Raw genomic sequence first — 14553 nt, 5'->3', positions numbered from 1 at the left:
GTTTTGGCTCTTTGAAATGTGACAGATCGCTGTAGCGCGTCAGTTCAAACGGCACGTGATACAGCAGCCTACAAATACAAATCCACTGCTTCTTAGCTACGCAGCGTTGAGTGAACCTATGAAAGAGAACATCTCTGGTTGGTGTAACATATCTCTCAATAGGGAACGGGACGCAGCCAAGCTCCTCGCGCTGCCGACCAGCTTCCTTTTTCGGCAGAGAAATCTGAGGAGCAGATGGCGCGCGCGCGACAGCATAGTATGACGACGTAAGTGCGTCGATGCGGCGCCATCAGCCAATGAATTGGCTTGATTCTATATGGGATTCAGACTATCGGCACACCCAGAGGGCGTTCTGACACGTAATTTTACACGTGAAATGCAGCCAAACCTTGCAAAAAAGAGCGCGCATGCGAGACAGAAGAAACTGTGCTCCAAACTGTGTAGCACACGCAAGGCGGAGAGAGAGAGAGCGAGAGACCTTGTGTGTGTGTGTGTGCGCGTGTGTGCCTAATGAAGTTAGGCACCGAAATCAGGCACCGAAATTTTCTTTCTTATTCGGTCTGGTTACTACCGTTTACGTCGGAACCGGTTCCCTATTGGCACCGAGTTTCGGTACCCAACCCTATTCAAGTGTTTTCGCGACAAATGGAAGAAGAGATACCGGTCTGTAACTTGTTAGATGTGCTGGATTTAGATTGGGTTTCTTAAGCAGTGGGGTTACTCGAGCCTGCTTAAAAGCTGTGGGAAAGGTACCAGTGTGAAGAGAGGTGTTTATGATGTGCGTGAGTGTGGGTACAACTGAGGAAGAAATGGCTTGAAGTAGATTAGTGGGGATAGGATCAAGCGGACAGGTAGTAGGGCGATTGGAAAGGAGGAGTTTAGAGACTTCCGCCTCTGAAAGTAGAGAGAAGGAGGGTAGAATGTGTGCGTTTGTTGGTAAAATGTGTGTGTCAGTTTGTGGATTGGTAAATTGGCCGCTGATGGTGGTTGTTTTTTCTATGAAAAATGTGGCAAAATCGTCAGCTGTTAGGGTTGATGAAGGAGGAGGAGGAGGAGGGTTAAGAAGAGAGGAGAAGGTTTTGAAAAGCATGCGAGAGTCAGAAGAATTGAAAATTTTGTTGTGATAGTAAGCCATTTTAGCAGTAGAGATATTAGCAGAGAAGGAAGGGAGAAGGGATTGATAACGACCCAGGTCTGTCGAATCTTTCGATTTGCGCCACTTCCTCTCTGCACCCCTGAGTTTAGTACGATGTTCGCGAAGAATATCAGTTAACCAGGGGGCAGAGGGTGTGGCGCGGGCTGGCCTGGAGGAAAGGGGACAGAAGTTGTCCAAGCAGGATGTTAAAGTGGAGAAAAGAGTATCAGTTGCACAGTTAGTATCAAGTGTTGAGAGCTGATCAGGTGGAGGAAGTGTGGATGAGACCAAAGAGGATAGGTGAGAGGGTGAAAGTGAGCGTAGGTTTCGTCGAAAGGTGACCTGTGGAGGAGTGTGTGTTGTGTTCTGAGGCAGGTTGAGGTTGAGAGTGAGGAGGAAGTGATCTGAGGTGTGCAGTGGAGTGACCAGTGTATTGTCCGTAGAGCAGTAGCGCGTGTAGATAAGGTCCAATTGGTTACCTGATTTGTGAGTAGCCACAGTAGATACTCGTTTGAGGTCGAATGATGCAAGCAGGGTGTGGAAATCAGCAGCCTGAGGTTTTTCTAGGTGGATGTTGAAGTCTCCAAGAATTACAAGAGGAGTACCATCTTCAGGGAAGGATGAGAGTTGCACATCAAGCTCCTCCAAAAAACTGCCAAGTTGACCTGGGGGACGATATACAACTACAAAATGGATTTTTATAGGACTAGTGATGGTAATTGAATGTGATTCAAATGAGCTGTTGTCAAATAGAGGTGGTAAAGGATCAAATTTCCAGTCATTTGAGATGAGCAGACCAGTACCACCACCCCTTCCGGTCAGACGGGGGGTGTGTGAGAAAGTGAAGTTAGTGGAGAGGGCAGCAGGTGTGACCGTGTCCTCTGGTCTGATCCAGGTCTCAGTCAGGGCCAATAGACTGAGACCTGAATGACTTGAAAAAGATGTAATGAAATCAGCTTTGTTAACAGCGGACTGGCAGTTCCAGAGACCAATAGGAAAAGAGAATAAAGTATTAGAAGACACCGGAAGGGTACGGAGATTGTTAGGATTGCACCGCCTCTGACGTGTGACGTTTGATTTACGTATGTTAGTAATAGTAGAGATTTGAAAACACATAGTGAAAAGGAGCTTACAAACAGAAAGATTCAAAGAAAAGTGTGTAGAAGAGAAAGGAAACAGCAATAAATAAACAAGAAGAATTTAATACTCAAGTGCTTTGTCGGTGTCCTTGCTCGGTGGAGTCGCACAGGTAGAGTCGCTGGTCTTTACACTCTTTGGTCTTCACACGATGAGGGCTTCACACGAGGGCAGCCGCGACCGCTGCCGCGATGCACTAACCAGTTTTATACACACCTAATACCCTGTTAATGAATACAGCAGGCCACGCCCAACTATTTGTCTCAGTCACGACACAAACAACCGCACGCGCGTTTTTACCAGGGTAAACACAGTAACGAAGAGTCGCGCTAAAATCAAATGAGAAAGTAAACACTCACAGACTGATGTTCTCTCCTGTTGTTCTAATGCTTCTTCTGAAAGACAAATATAGTCTTTGAGAATAAAGTAAAACTGCCACTTAATATTACCATTTAAACCAACCAATTTTTTTTTTTTTTTTTTTTATTAAAAAAAAAAAGAAAAATATAGTCTTTGAGAATCTGTTATTATATATTCAAATCAAAAACCTGAACAAATTAAACAATATGTGAAAAAATCACTAGAGTGTTTCTACCATAGGTTTCTACAGATAGCTGTAAATCCACTAGTGGTAAAAATGTGCTATTGCGTAATAAAAATGCTCAGTGTGTCCACCAGATGGCTCCGATCTCATTTCAAAAATTGCTTTCATGAGGTCTAGACTTGACTCTAAAATGAAATACAGCTTTAATAAAAAAAAATTTTTAATTATATATATATATAAATTTTCTATTATATTCAATGGGAAAAATGGGTCTTAATTATTGCATAAATATTAATTATAAATTATAAAATTATTTTAAAACACCAAAAAAGAAAAGAAAAAATATTATTGAACAAAAATATATTTCATTGATTTTACTCAAATAAAATGTATCTTAATGCCACCCTCCGGGTCATTTTTGACCCGAAGGTCCTGAGTGTGAGTCTAAAATGAGGAACCCCAGAGGGTTAAAGTGTGTTAGAGCATTATAGAGATGTTGGGGTACTGTGAGTCTGTTAAACATTTCACACTGACTGTGTTTATGGTGGTGATTCAGCGAGATGTGCTAATGAGTGCTATTAATAGTCCCATCAGATTCAGCCGTACATCACTCAAACCCACAGGGTGACAAGTGACAGAACACTTGGGTTGCAACAGACTCAGAATTGAATGTGACATGTGTATGATGCAAACTTAGTGGTGCGGTGTCAAAATTGACCCTGTTTGGTTCCTTAATGCACATAATGTGCTTTAGTCATTGGTGCGTGTAATAGACTAATAAAGGATAATGAAGACAAACATTTTATTTGGTAAAGTCAGCTTGAAATAAGTATTCATCCTGCCTATTTTCTGAATATATGTTATAGATCTTATTTTAAACTATCCATCTGTGCATACTTTTCATGTATGTCAGATATACACCACAATATGAAAAAAAAATCTGACAGTAACTTTAAAATGGACTTAAAATGTCATTAAAATGGATGTAATCTCTTTATCTGCCTCTTAGACAGCTTTCTTTTTCGGCTGATATGACCAAACTGCCCTCCAACCATCATACAGACCCTTACCACAATCCAATAAAGTCTGATGACTAAAGTCACGTCCCTTGTTCTCTGCGAACATTACTTCAAGCTGCTGTAAGCGATTTCCCCAGTTTTGCTAATTCCACCACATGCCCTTTCTCCAAAACCCTGCTCTCCAATGGCATGTCAGCCAACCTGAACTGGATCATGATCAAGTAAGCCAAATAAGAATATATTTAGTAACATATTGATATTTGTTGTGTGTGTGTAGGTTTGGGTCAGTCCAGCGGCCTCTCCAGCCATTTGACCCACATGTTTCTATTGACGGCTCCAGTGGAGAATCATCATCTGGTTTCACTAGCCAAGAAAGCACGATGGAACGCAACAAATCAGGTAAACAAACACAACAAAGACATTTATAGAGCTCCAGTCTTTAAACAAAGAGTGCTGTAAATGTTTTTGTGTGTACCGCCCCGTCACTGTGTGAACTCTGCCCTCTGCTGGATAAACTCAGAATAAAGGCTCCTTTATCAAACCCACTGGTGATCAGAGGCTGTGAGATGGTCACTAGTTTGCTGATATTCAGGTGTAAACTGAGTGATGGACTGACTCTGATTAATGTTATTTTTAACTAAAACTTCAACTATTAAAGCTCTTTTTCTTGATTGCCATAAAATATAAATATAAATGAGTTAAATGTTATAAAAAGTTGCCCTGTCAACTAAATGAAATTGAACTGCTAAAATGACTGAAATGACTAAAGCTAAAACTGAAATAAAAAGTTAAATAGAAATATACATATATAATAGTATGTAAATAATGCTAAACTGAGGGCCTGTTTACAGCTGGTATTAAGATGCGTTTTGGTCGATTGGATCATAAGTAGACGAGGGAGACATACCCGATTACACCTGGTGTTTAAATCTGTCTCTTGTCCACTTTCAATCACTTCTGTCCTGATTTCTTTGAGGGGAGGCTCTATGAGCGGGTAAATGTACGGGCTTTTTCAGATCTTTCGATCTAATGGAGAACATCAGCTTTTGTTTCTACTCTGACAGCCGTAAGACCAGCCGAACGCTGTGAGTTGTGTGTTAGAAATCAGGAATGGTGGAGAACATTGTGCTTAGTATGTTTCTTGTCTTCAAACCAAACATGGGTCTTCAGCCGACAAAGTTTAAATCCCGCCTGGCTTGAGCGTTTCCTGAATGTTATCACATTAGGTCAGTAGGCGGAGAGAAGACAGTCTTTTGTGGCTGTTCGAACACATTCAACCACTACAAAAGCAATCCGGTCCAATGCGTTTTTGACTTCGTTTTTGAAAGTGGACAAGCTCAAAACGTTTCAGACCCATTTACTCCTGTATTTAGCGTCGTCCACTTGTGATCCAATCGAACAAAACGCATCTTAATACCAGGTGTAAACGGGGCCTGAAAGAAACGCAACAAACATCTAATAATCAAGCCCAATAAAGAGTTGCAAACACCCTTAGGGGGACGTTCACACTGCCACCCGGGTACAAAGCGACTGGAAGCCACTCATTTTCAATGAGTGACTGATTCTGTCAGTGTGACACCTGTTTGTGTGTGTGTGTCGGACAGAGCCCATGTGGCATGTTCCTGCATCATCACGAGGTGTGTCAGTCGCCTCCGCTCAGAGAAGACAGACCCGACAGGACGTTGCAGGGAAAGACTCTCCAAACCGGCACTCTAAGGTGAGCAGTCGTCCTCATCATCATGATAACAAGGAAGCGGTTTCATTTGGCTCTCATGTACTTATGTCTCTGCTCTCTCTCAGGGTGAGGCACACTATTCCAGTCACTCCAGCAGTAACACACTCTCCAGCAATGCTTCCAGCAGTCACAGCGACGAGCGCTGGTTTGACGGGATGGGAGGTGGGGTTTCCGGTGTCCTGAGTGACCCCTCAGACCCCGACCCGGACCTAATGGGCAAGGGAGGGTCCAGTGACAGTGGCATCGATGCATCTCTCTACACACCAAGTCCCAACACTAAAGGAGCCAAACCTAGCCGCAGTCTTGCAGGAACCCCCCACAAACCCCTGCATGGCTCTGCTACCTACAGCGGCTTGCAGGATCTGTCAGGAGCCGGAGAGGGGCGGCGCAGGGAGTCGTCACCCATCATCGCTGCATCAGCCAGTCAAAGCAAGAACTACCGCACACGCACATTCCCCCCTCCGGGATCGGCCAACGCTGACAACTTCAAAGCAAGGTATTGTGTTTATTCTGCAATGTAAAGACCATTGATTAAAAGTTTGAGTCATTCATGAAATTAAAGGGGTTATATGATATGATGCTTTTTGATGTTTTCCTTTAGTGTGTAATGTATCTGTTTGTGCTTGAATACGATCTGCAAAGTTACAACGCTCAGTCTCACACAAAGGGATTTATTCTATCTAACAGAGAACACTGATCCAGACCTGCCTAAAACACCTCGATCAAAGTCGAGATATAACTTCCTCAAACAATGTGAAATATTAGCATAATGGCCGCCCAATAGGCATACAAGAGAAGAAGAGGCTTTAATGACTTGTAGTGTTGTCACCATGTCGTAGAGACGCTGTGTGTTTGGATGCGAAAGCAAAACTCCTTTGTTTGGCCTTCGAAAATTAATAAAATTAGGAATCAGAGGCAAAGATTTATTTATGAGGTTGTTCTTGAGCAGTACAACCTAAGTTTGTTTGTGCACAGTGCATTTTACGGAGGACAGATTCCTGAACCTGAGAGAGTACAACGCTGGCTATGAAACATTCTGCTCAAGTCATGCTTGCAAAGTTGGTTTTCGATCGATAGGCTTGATCATCCACATTTTCAGAATCCGACTCGGCTCGAACTGACGACGTTATTATAAACTTTGTGTTAAAAATGGCTTAAAGCCTTGGAAGCTGAAGCTTGGGATTATGGTAAATGGTGTTACATTTCCGACATGCTTGAGGTGATTGGCCAATCACAACGCACTGGGTCAGCTGACCAATCAGAGCACTCTGAGCTTTTCGAAAGGAGGGGCTTTGTAGAAATCAGACGGACTGGGAATAGAGGATCTGCAATAATTTACAGCATGTAAAAAATAATGTGTTTTTTTAACATTAAAGCATGTTAACCTATTCTATTACACCCAATAATCAAAATAATTAACTTTTAAAATAGTATCATATAACCCCTTTAATACTTTCATACAGCAAGGATGCATTTATTTGATCAAAAGTGAAGATGTTCTATTCTATTCTAAAAAAATCTATTTTAAATAAATGCTGTTCCTTTCAACGTTCTATTTGTCAAAGAATCCTAACAAAATAAAAAAAGTATTACAGTTTCTATAAACCCATTAAGCTGCACAACTGTTTTCAACATTGATATTAAGAAATGTTTCCTTAGCAGCAATTCATCATATTAGAATGTTTTCTGAAAGATCATGTGACACTGAAGACCTAAATTAGAAACCGTTATTTGAAATTGTAATAATATTTCACACGATTATGGTTTTAAATGTATTTTTGATCAAATAAATGCAGCCTTGGTGAGCAGAAAAGACTTCTTAATGACCTCAAACATCTGAATTGTGTGTATTTAGGGCCTGCTATACCCCCCAAGGGTTTAAGACCCCTGCTGTGGCCGATAAACCCCGGCCTTTCAGATCTTCAACAGTCACACCCATGTCAGGATCCGCCCAGCTGTCAAGCTCCGCCCCCAAGTCATTTAGTAAAAGCAAGAGTGCATGGCAACAGGAGGAGAACATCACAGCAACCAGCACCACCTCCACCGACAGCAACAAGTACATATGTTTATAAAACGCATTTTCATATTTGAGTCGGGTTATGAAATAGATGCATCACATATTTGAATGTCCTGGTTATTGTGTGTGCTTTCAGGCAGGTGGATATGAACAGTAAGAACGTGTTCGGACAGCCTCGGTTACGTGCCTCTCTGAGGGACCTGCGCTCACCACGCAGAAATCACAAGAGCACCATTGAAGACGACTTGAAAAAGCTCATCATTATGGACAACCCTGCGGATACACCATCACGGGATGCGGTGAGCGCACACAAACACTGAAAAGGCTACACAACTCTGCTTGTAAACACAATGATTTGAGCATTGCGTGTTTGTTCTCCTCTACAGTCTCCTCATCGGACCCTGCAACGTACTTTCTCAGATGAGAGTCTGTGCAGTGGACGGAGAGATTCTAGTTATGCAAGCACGCCTCTTTTTGAAGGACAAGTGCCGCCCAGTGACCTTCTCTTCACCTGCACGCTGCCTATTCGTCGCCACGGTCACAACACCAACCTTGGAGCCCTCATGCCCAGTAAGAAAGGTGGGTGTCATTTGCTAGTCATAAGTTGCGTCCCAAATGTCGCACTTATACACTATGTAATTACTGTATGCACTATGTACTCATCCGTGTAGTGGATGAATTTTATAAGGTTATTTTGTCATTCCCCTCCCCCTCTGCCACTTAAATAAAGTTGCGACAGTTGAGTGCATGAAGTTTGTTTTTCCCATTATACAGATATTTAAAGTGCACTTTTTCTTTATTTAAATGTATATTTAAAGTGAATTTTCAGTGTGAACACACTACTTGCACTATATATACTTAAAAATGTCATAGAATAGTGCAATTGTGATGTGCCTATAGTCAGTTGGCATCCTTTACTGTTATCTGCTAATAGCATTGGAATAAACTGTCCATTTGTTGTTCCTCCAGTACCGTTGTCTGCATCCGAGTTGTCATTGACTGAAGTGAGGGATAAGGTTCCTCCTCTCAGAAGACTGGACCCTGGACTCATACCTCTTCCTGACACTGCCTGTGGACTGGAGTGGTCCAGCCTCGTCAATGCAGCCAAAGCATATGAAGGTATGAGGCCGCAGTTTCTGCTAGGGATGCACGATATATCGACCACATATCGAAATCGGCCGATAAATTGTCATTTTTGATGTTATCGATCCGATAAGAAAATTAGGCCGATATATCAAAGCCGATAGATAAAAGATTGTTTACTTCAGTTGAGAGATGCGCGCTGTTCGCCATGATGGTGTTGAATGATTTCACTTGGAAAAGGAAGATATTTAAGTGCTAGCCTGGCTAACGTCACACCACGTCTCATTGACATTGAGACTTGGGTCTGGGAACCACATGTTCATTTTCTCGTATTTGAGGCGTGGTTTACGAACGCCCAGAGCCGTGTATTGGGTCCTACGAATGTCTATCAAATGCGCCTGTACGTAGCTCATAGCCAATCGTTTCAATTATACCAGATGACGCATGTAGAGCGAAAGAAATTAGACGAGGAAGAAGACGATGGGTCCGATTTATTTGCGTTCTAAACTACTTAGAACAATATCTAAGGCTGCATCGAAAGGTAACTATGCGTCTGCTGCCATGTTGGATCCATAGGTATAAACAAACTGCTTCGGTGTGTTGCATAGACGTAGTCATCGTCTTGCTGCTCCCTCCCCGTTCTTTGATTGGTCCCCTCGCTGAGGTGAAAATCTGGTCCATGGTATCCAGACTACCTAGCAGCGTGAATAAAATCGTGCTGCGCAAAGGCAGCATGGGGAAACCCAGGCTAGTTAAGTGCAGCATGTGCAACACAAATCTGTCACATGGGCTTCATAACATTATAATAACACAACTGTAAAAGAATGTTGTGAATTCTTGTTCGCCAGTGTTTAAGCTGGAGTAAGTCTGGAGTTTAGCCTTCATGACAAGCACAGTCAAGTTCGCTTGAGCATTCACAGCATTTTGTGCCATTGTAAGTTGTAATATGTTTATTTTGTGTAGCCTATATATATCTGATTAATCTCATATAGGATGCGTTTGGTTGAGTTCATGAACGATGCAGTAAAAGCACTTCATTGTAGGCCTACAGGTGATCATATTTATCCTTAGCGTGTAAAATTAATTTGAAAAGTTAAGGAATCTTACACGGGTTCAAACTAGGCTACTGTATTGGATATGTTTGATTGATGTTGAAGTGTTTGGGACATGGCTTTTAATGGCAAGCTTTTTGTTTTTGTATTCAGGCTATCAAAGTATATCAACATTTTAATTTAGATTTATCGGCCAATATATCGGTTATCGGCTTTCAAATGTAAAGAATTGTCTGTTATCGGTATCGGCCAAAATGTTCATATCGGTGCATCCCTAGTTTCTACGTCAAACTAAGATACTTGAAGGTATGGAAGCCAATTTCCACCACATAAGAAAACAAATAATGCTTTGGTAAAAAGTCATAAAGTTTTTTTTTTATTTTTATTTTTTATCTAAATAAGATAATTTACATTTTAGGACATTTAATTTCAGCTTTTTGTCATTTTTGACTTCTTATCTCATAATGAGTGTCATTTTTGACTATCTCATAATGATTGTCATAATTTTGACTTTTTATCTCATTGACGACTTATTTCATAATTTCAATGTCATAATTAAAAAAATTTCCTATCTCATAATTATATCTTATTTTTTCATAATTTCAACTGTCGTAATTTAGTTTATCTCATAATTATGACTGTCATCATTTTGACCTCTTTTTTCATAGTTGACTTATTTCATAATTTCAACTGTTGTAATTTAGATATGTAGATTCATAATTTTGACTTTTTATCTCATAATTATTACTACTTATTTCATTTTTTCTTCTAATCAAGTTTGACTTTTTGTCATAATGTAGTTTTTATTTCCTCAGGTTTTTGACACTTAATATGATAATTTCAACTTAATAATTATGTATTACCAAAGCATGATTTGTTTTATGTCGTGGAAATGGATTTCCATATACAGTAAAGATGATGCCATTTGTAGGATGAATCCACAGAGTGTAATCGCATGGCTGTGTGTGGTTTACAGACTTTACCTTTGAGTTTGTTTTGTGTCTTTAATACATTTCATACTACATGGGAATGTTGCAGAGTCATTCATCACACTGGTGATCTTAATGATTAATTATGACTGCATGTTTTATTTTACAGTGCAAAGAGCAGTTTCTTTGTTCTCATTGTCTGAGTCTCACGCGGGCAGCAATGAGCTGAGACCCGTCATCAGTCCGGTGCCTTTCCACACGCCACAGACTCCCCGCACCACTCCTACTTTCAGCAGGTACTGTATCTATACTTGCTCTTCCTCTGAGTGGAGGCAGAAGCATGCATTGTCTCTGCAATTTTCCATAAAGTTTTGGATGGGTATTCAAATAAGAATTGAAATGCTAGGATACTTGTTTTAACTTGTTTTTCATTTGTGTGTTGCAGTGAAGAGGTTCCCAATGACCTGTCTGGGCGTCTGTATCATCTGGAAGTCATGCTGAAACAGCTGAACACTGATCTGGAAAAAGTGAGTTACATCGGAGGGATCTGACCGGTGCAGGACAGGTTCAATAGAGATGGGTGTTTTTAGTCATTTTGTAGTTGAGGAACACATAAAACAAAAAAAGTATTTGATTATTTGAGAATGTTAGTTGAAATTAAAGAATGACAAATTATATAAAATTACATTTTATTCACAAACCAATCTGTTACCAACAGAGTTCAACGGAACTTGCGACCATAGTTGGCTAACGATGCTTTTGGGAAACGCACCCCTGATAAGTAACCAAGTTTCCATCATAAAAGCAGATATCAGATATATATTGGCATATCTATAGAGCGCTGCAGGGATGATGTTTTTTTGTAGGCCAACCCAGAAGTTGGCATCACACTGGTTCACTCAGTAAAAAGCCTTAGGATTTTTTCCATTGGCTTTTGGATTATTGCATAATAAGCTCTGTGACCAAGAAAGGTTTTTGATTCTTACATGTTTTGTTCATCATCTTCACAAATTAACTTAACTTTTATACATTTTGAAGCCTAAATACAATGACCAGAAGTAAAAACCTAGTTCAGACACCTACAAGTTGGAAAGTTTGAATAGTTTGCGCAAGTGTGTGTATAAACACAATGACTCTGTGAAAGCGGATTGGTCAGTGGATGAGTTTCCCGTTTCATCGTGATGATGTTTAATGTCCCAGACAACCTCTGTAGTCCCTTTTAGCCACTTCTTAGCAACCGCCTTTTTAAAGACACGCAAAAACTTTCAAGATTGCACTGGGGTTTTGCTGATGTATTTTATGTTGTAGAATAAAATCTTGAGCTTGTGTGAACCACAGGCCTTATTTCAGGCATTTAACCAAAAATCCATTTAAAAAACCTGTTGACTTCAGAGCGATGGAATCGAAGTAGAATTGCTTACTAGTTTCTGAGTTTTAAGACCCATTCCTGCAGCACTATAAAGAATAAAAATAGTAGCGCACTAGTAGGATCTCTGAACACAACGTCACACGTTCACTCTTGAAAGCGAGATTCAGGTGAAGGATTCAGTACATGATGCAAATAAAATCCATTTGTGTAGTTTTACTGGTGGTGCAGAAAAAGTACTGGATTAGCTGATAACCTGTGCGCATCCGTACTTCACCCTGGACAGTTAAAGAGGCCACGAACTGCATTTTTTATAACGTTTCCTGAGGTGCACTTATAATGTTAGTATGATTTTTACATAAAAAAATTGTCATAATTTAGAAATAAAAGGCAATTTTCTACCCTGATTTTAGCCCTCTGATTTGAGCGCTCCGTTGGAAGGGTCGTGTCTGCTGCTGTGAGACGTGTAAACGCCCACTGCTGTGATTGGCTAACATCTTGCAAGTATTACATGTGAAACTCTCTCGAAATCTTTTACTACGTTTCTACTATTACAGCTGTCGAGATGAACCAATCGTGAAAACGTCGATTACAGCAATAAATTGACATTTACTCCCGTTGCATGAAAGGTTGCAGCGATGAGCATGTAGACTCGTCATCGCAACTCGATTTCTGCACTCTCACGAATGCTTTCATCATAACTAACAGTGCAAACACGATGTGAAGAAGAGATTCATTGTGAGTGTAGACAGCGTCATTGATTATAATGGACTCAGTCACTGATAACCTCGCTGTGTGATTGGCAGCTCCAGCGATTATAAAGGGAGCGTTCTTTGATCGCTTTCTGTATATAATTTAATCATAATTTAAATGACAGATTATTTTCATGATAGTAAGAGAAACAATGTGAAGTTGACTGGCTTGATTTACTGACACATAAACGGCAATAAAAGATGAACGTCTGGTCTGACTGTACGAGAATCATTACATATCAGAAATCACTGATCGCAGATCAGGCTTAAGAATTAACACGGTTACTTACATATTGTGGCATTACTATTGGGTTCATATTTTGTTCATAGTTTGCAAAGCCTTCACCGAAATTGCGACTGATTTACCAAAGAATCCAGAGTGAAATGTTCCGAACAAACAAAAAGTGCTCTACTGAGATTAAAAAATAATTAAGCACTTTCCTAACATTAGGATCCTTTGGAAGGTAATGTTATTTCTAGTCCAGTGATCCTGTATCGCTCTTCTCTCCTTCGTCTCTATAACGTGCCAGTGGGCGGGGCCAAAGATGTGATGATGTATAAGTGGGTGTTGATCTGATTCTGCAGAGGCGGTCTTTCGTCGCACTGTTACGTCATGACAGAATCCGCCGTTTTCAGAGCTTGGTTTCAATAAAAACTGTTTTTGGACAAATGAGAAATTTTTAAGTTCTGAAACTTACAGGATGTTTTTATAGTATAATAACCTGTCAAAAAATCTTTTGATTTCTCCATTCATGACCCCTGTAAAAGTTAAATAAAACAAAAAAATGTTAAAAATGAAAGAAAATAAAAGTGAAAGATTTTATAGTGACTTGGCCGTTTTTGATGACATCCTCTAATCATGCTTCTCTCTTTCTCTCCTCCTTTTCCCTGGTCTGTTCCTGTCCTTCCCTCTCAGGAGAAACAGGACAAGGCCGTGTTGTTAGCAGAGATGGCTAATCTGAGGCACAACAACCACCGTCTGCAAGAGGAATCGCACTCAGCCAGTGAACAGCTCCGCAAGTTCAGTAAACTCTTATCCTCTACCATTCCTGAGAGGAAATGAGTGCTTCCTTTCATTTGAGAAGAGAAGATGAGAGGGGATCTTCACGTACCTGTACTGTGCCTAAAATATGGCATGTTTAGCTCATTTAATTCAAAGTCTCTTATCGCCCAGTTCATCCACTGTCCCGCTCGCCCTCATATAAGGCAAGTCTGCCAGCTCGTCCTCACCACACAGAAACCCGTGAGCTTTATGAAAGTGTGACGGAGGGAACTGAGAGTTTATGCGGGTCTGCCAGATGACTTGAGACTTTAAAGCTTTAAATTAAAGCCGGTACAGAAGTACAAAGTATATTTTTACACACACACACAAACACACATACACACACACACACACACACACACACACACGTCCTACCTTGAAACAAGCGAGCTCTTTATCTGATCGAACTACTTTCGGAACTATTTTCTCATTGTAGATTTATTTTTGTACTCGACGATTCGACACTAAGCTTGAGCCAGTGAAACTGAGAGGCCTATTTACTGCACAGTCAGCTCAACAGCCAAAAAATGAAAATAAACAAATCAAAAAATAAACACTTGAGAGAAGATCCCTTTCCCAGCATGTTGAGAGAAATCACGGTACTGTAAGTGTGAGAAGAGGTACAGTGCTCTGGGAAAGTCTAATTCTAAACCACATAATCTCATGTGCAGGTACAGTAGACGCTGTTGTATTCATATTTATATTCAACGGAGAGGCAATTGTACAAACCATCCCTCATCTC

At 40.6% G+C, this 14553-nt stretch overlaps 1 protein-coding gene across 1 annotated transcript in view; it reads left to right on the top strand.

The window, feature by feature from the left end:
• The window catches only part of sipa1l3 (signal-induced proliferation-associated 1 like 3), a 98886-nt gene extending 84727 nt beyond the window's left edge, over positions 1 to 14159 (top strand). The window contains exons 12-21 of the mRNA XM_056256318.1: positions 4113 to 4234; positions 5440 to 5552; positions 5636 to 6066; positions 7426 to 7626; positions 7724 to 7886; positions 7974 to 8166; positions 8557 to 8706; positions 10821 to 10947; positions 11097 to 11178; positions 13686 to 14159. Of these exons, the coding sequence (XP_056112293.1) occupies positions 4113 to 4234; positions 5440 to 5552; positions 5636 to 6066; positions 7426 to 7626; positions 7724 to 7886; positions 7974 to 8166; positions 8557 to 8706; positions 10821 to 10947; positions 11097 to 11178; positions 13686 to 13832 (1729 nt within the window). The 3' untranslated portion in view covers positions 13833 to 14159. The remainder of the gene's footprint in view (positions 1 to 4112; positions 4235 to 5439; positions 5553 to 5635; positions 6067 to 7425; positions 7627 to 7723; positions 7887 to 7973; positions 8167 to 8556; positions 8707 to 10820; positions 10948 to 11096; positions 11179 to 13685) is intronic.
• The last annotated feature ends 394 nt before the right edge of the window (positions 14160 to 14553 follow it).

This window comes from Rhinichthys klamathensis, unplaced genomic scaffold, assembly GCF_029890125.1.
Source record: "Rhinichthys klamathensis goyatoka isolate OS25496 unplaced genomic scaffold, OSU_Roscu_1.1 h1tg000005l_1, whole genome shotgun sequence".
NCBI classification, from domain to species: Eukaryota; Metazoa; Chordata; class Actinopteri; order Cypriniformes; family Leuciscidae; genus Rhinichthys; species Rhinichthys klamathensis.
This window is presented reverse-complemented; position numbering and strand designations above follow the sequence as displayed.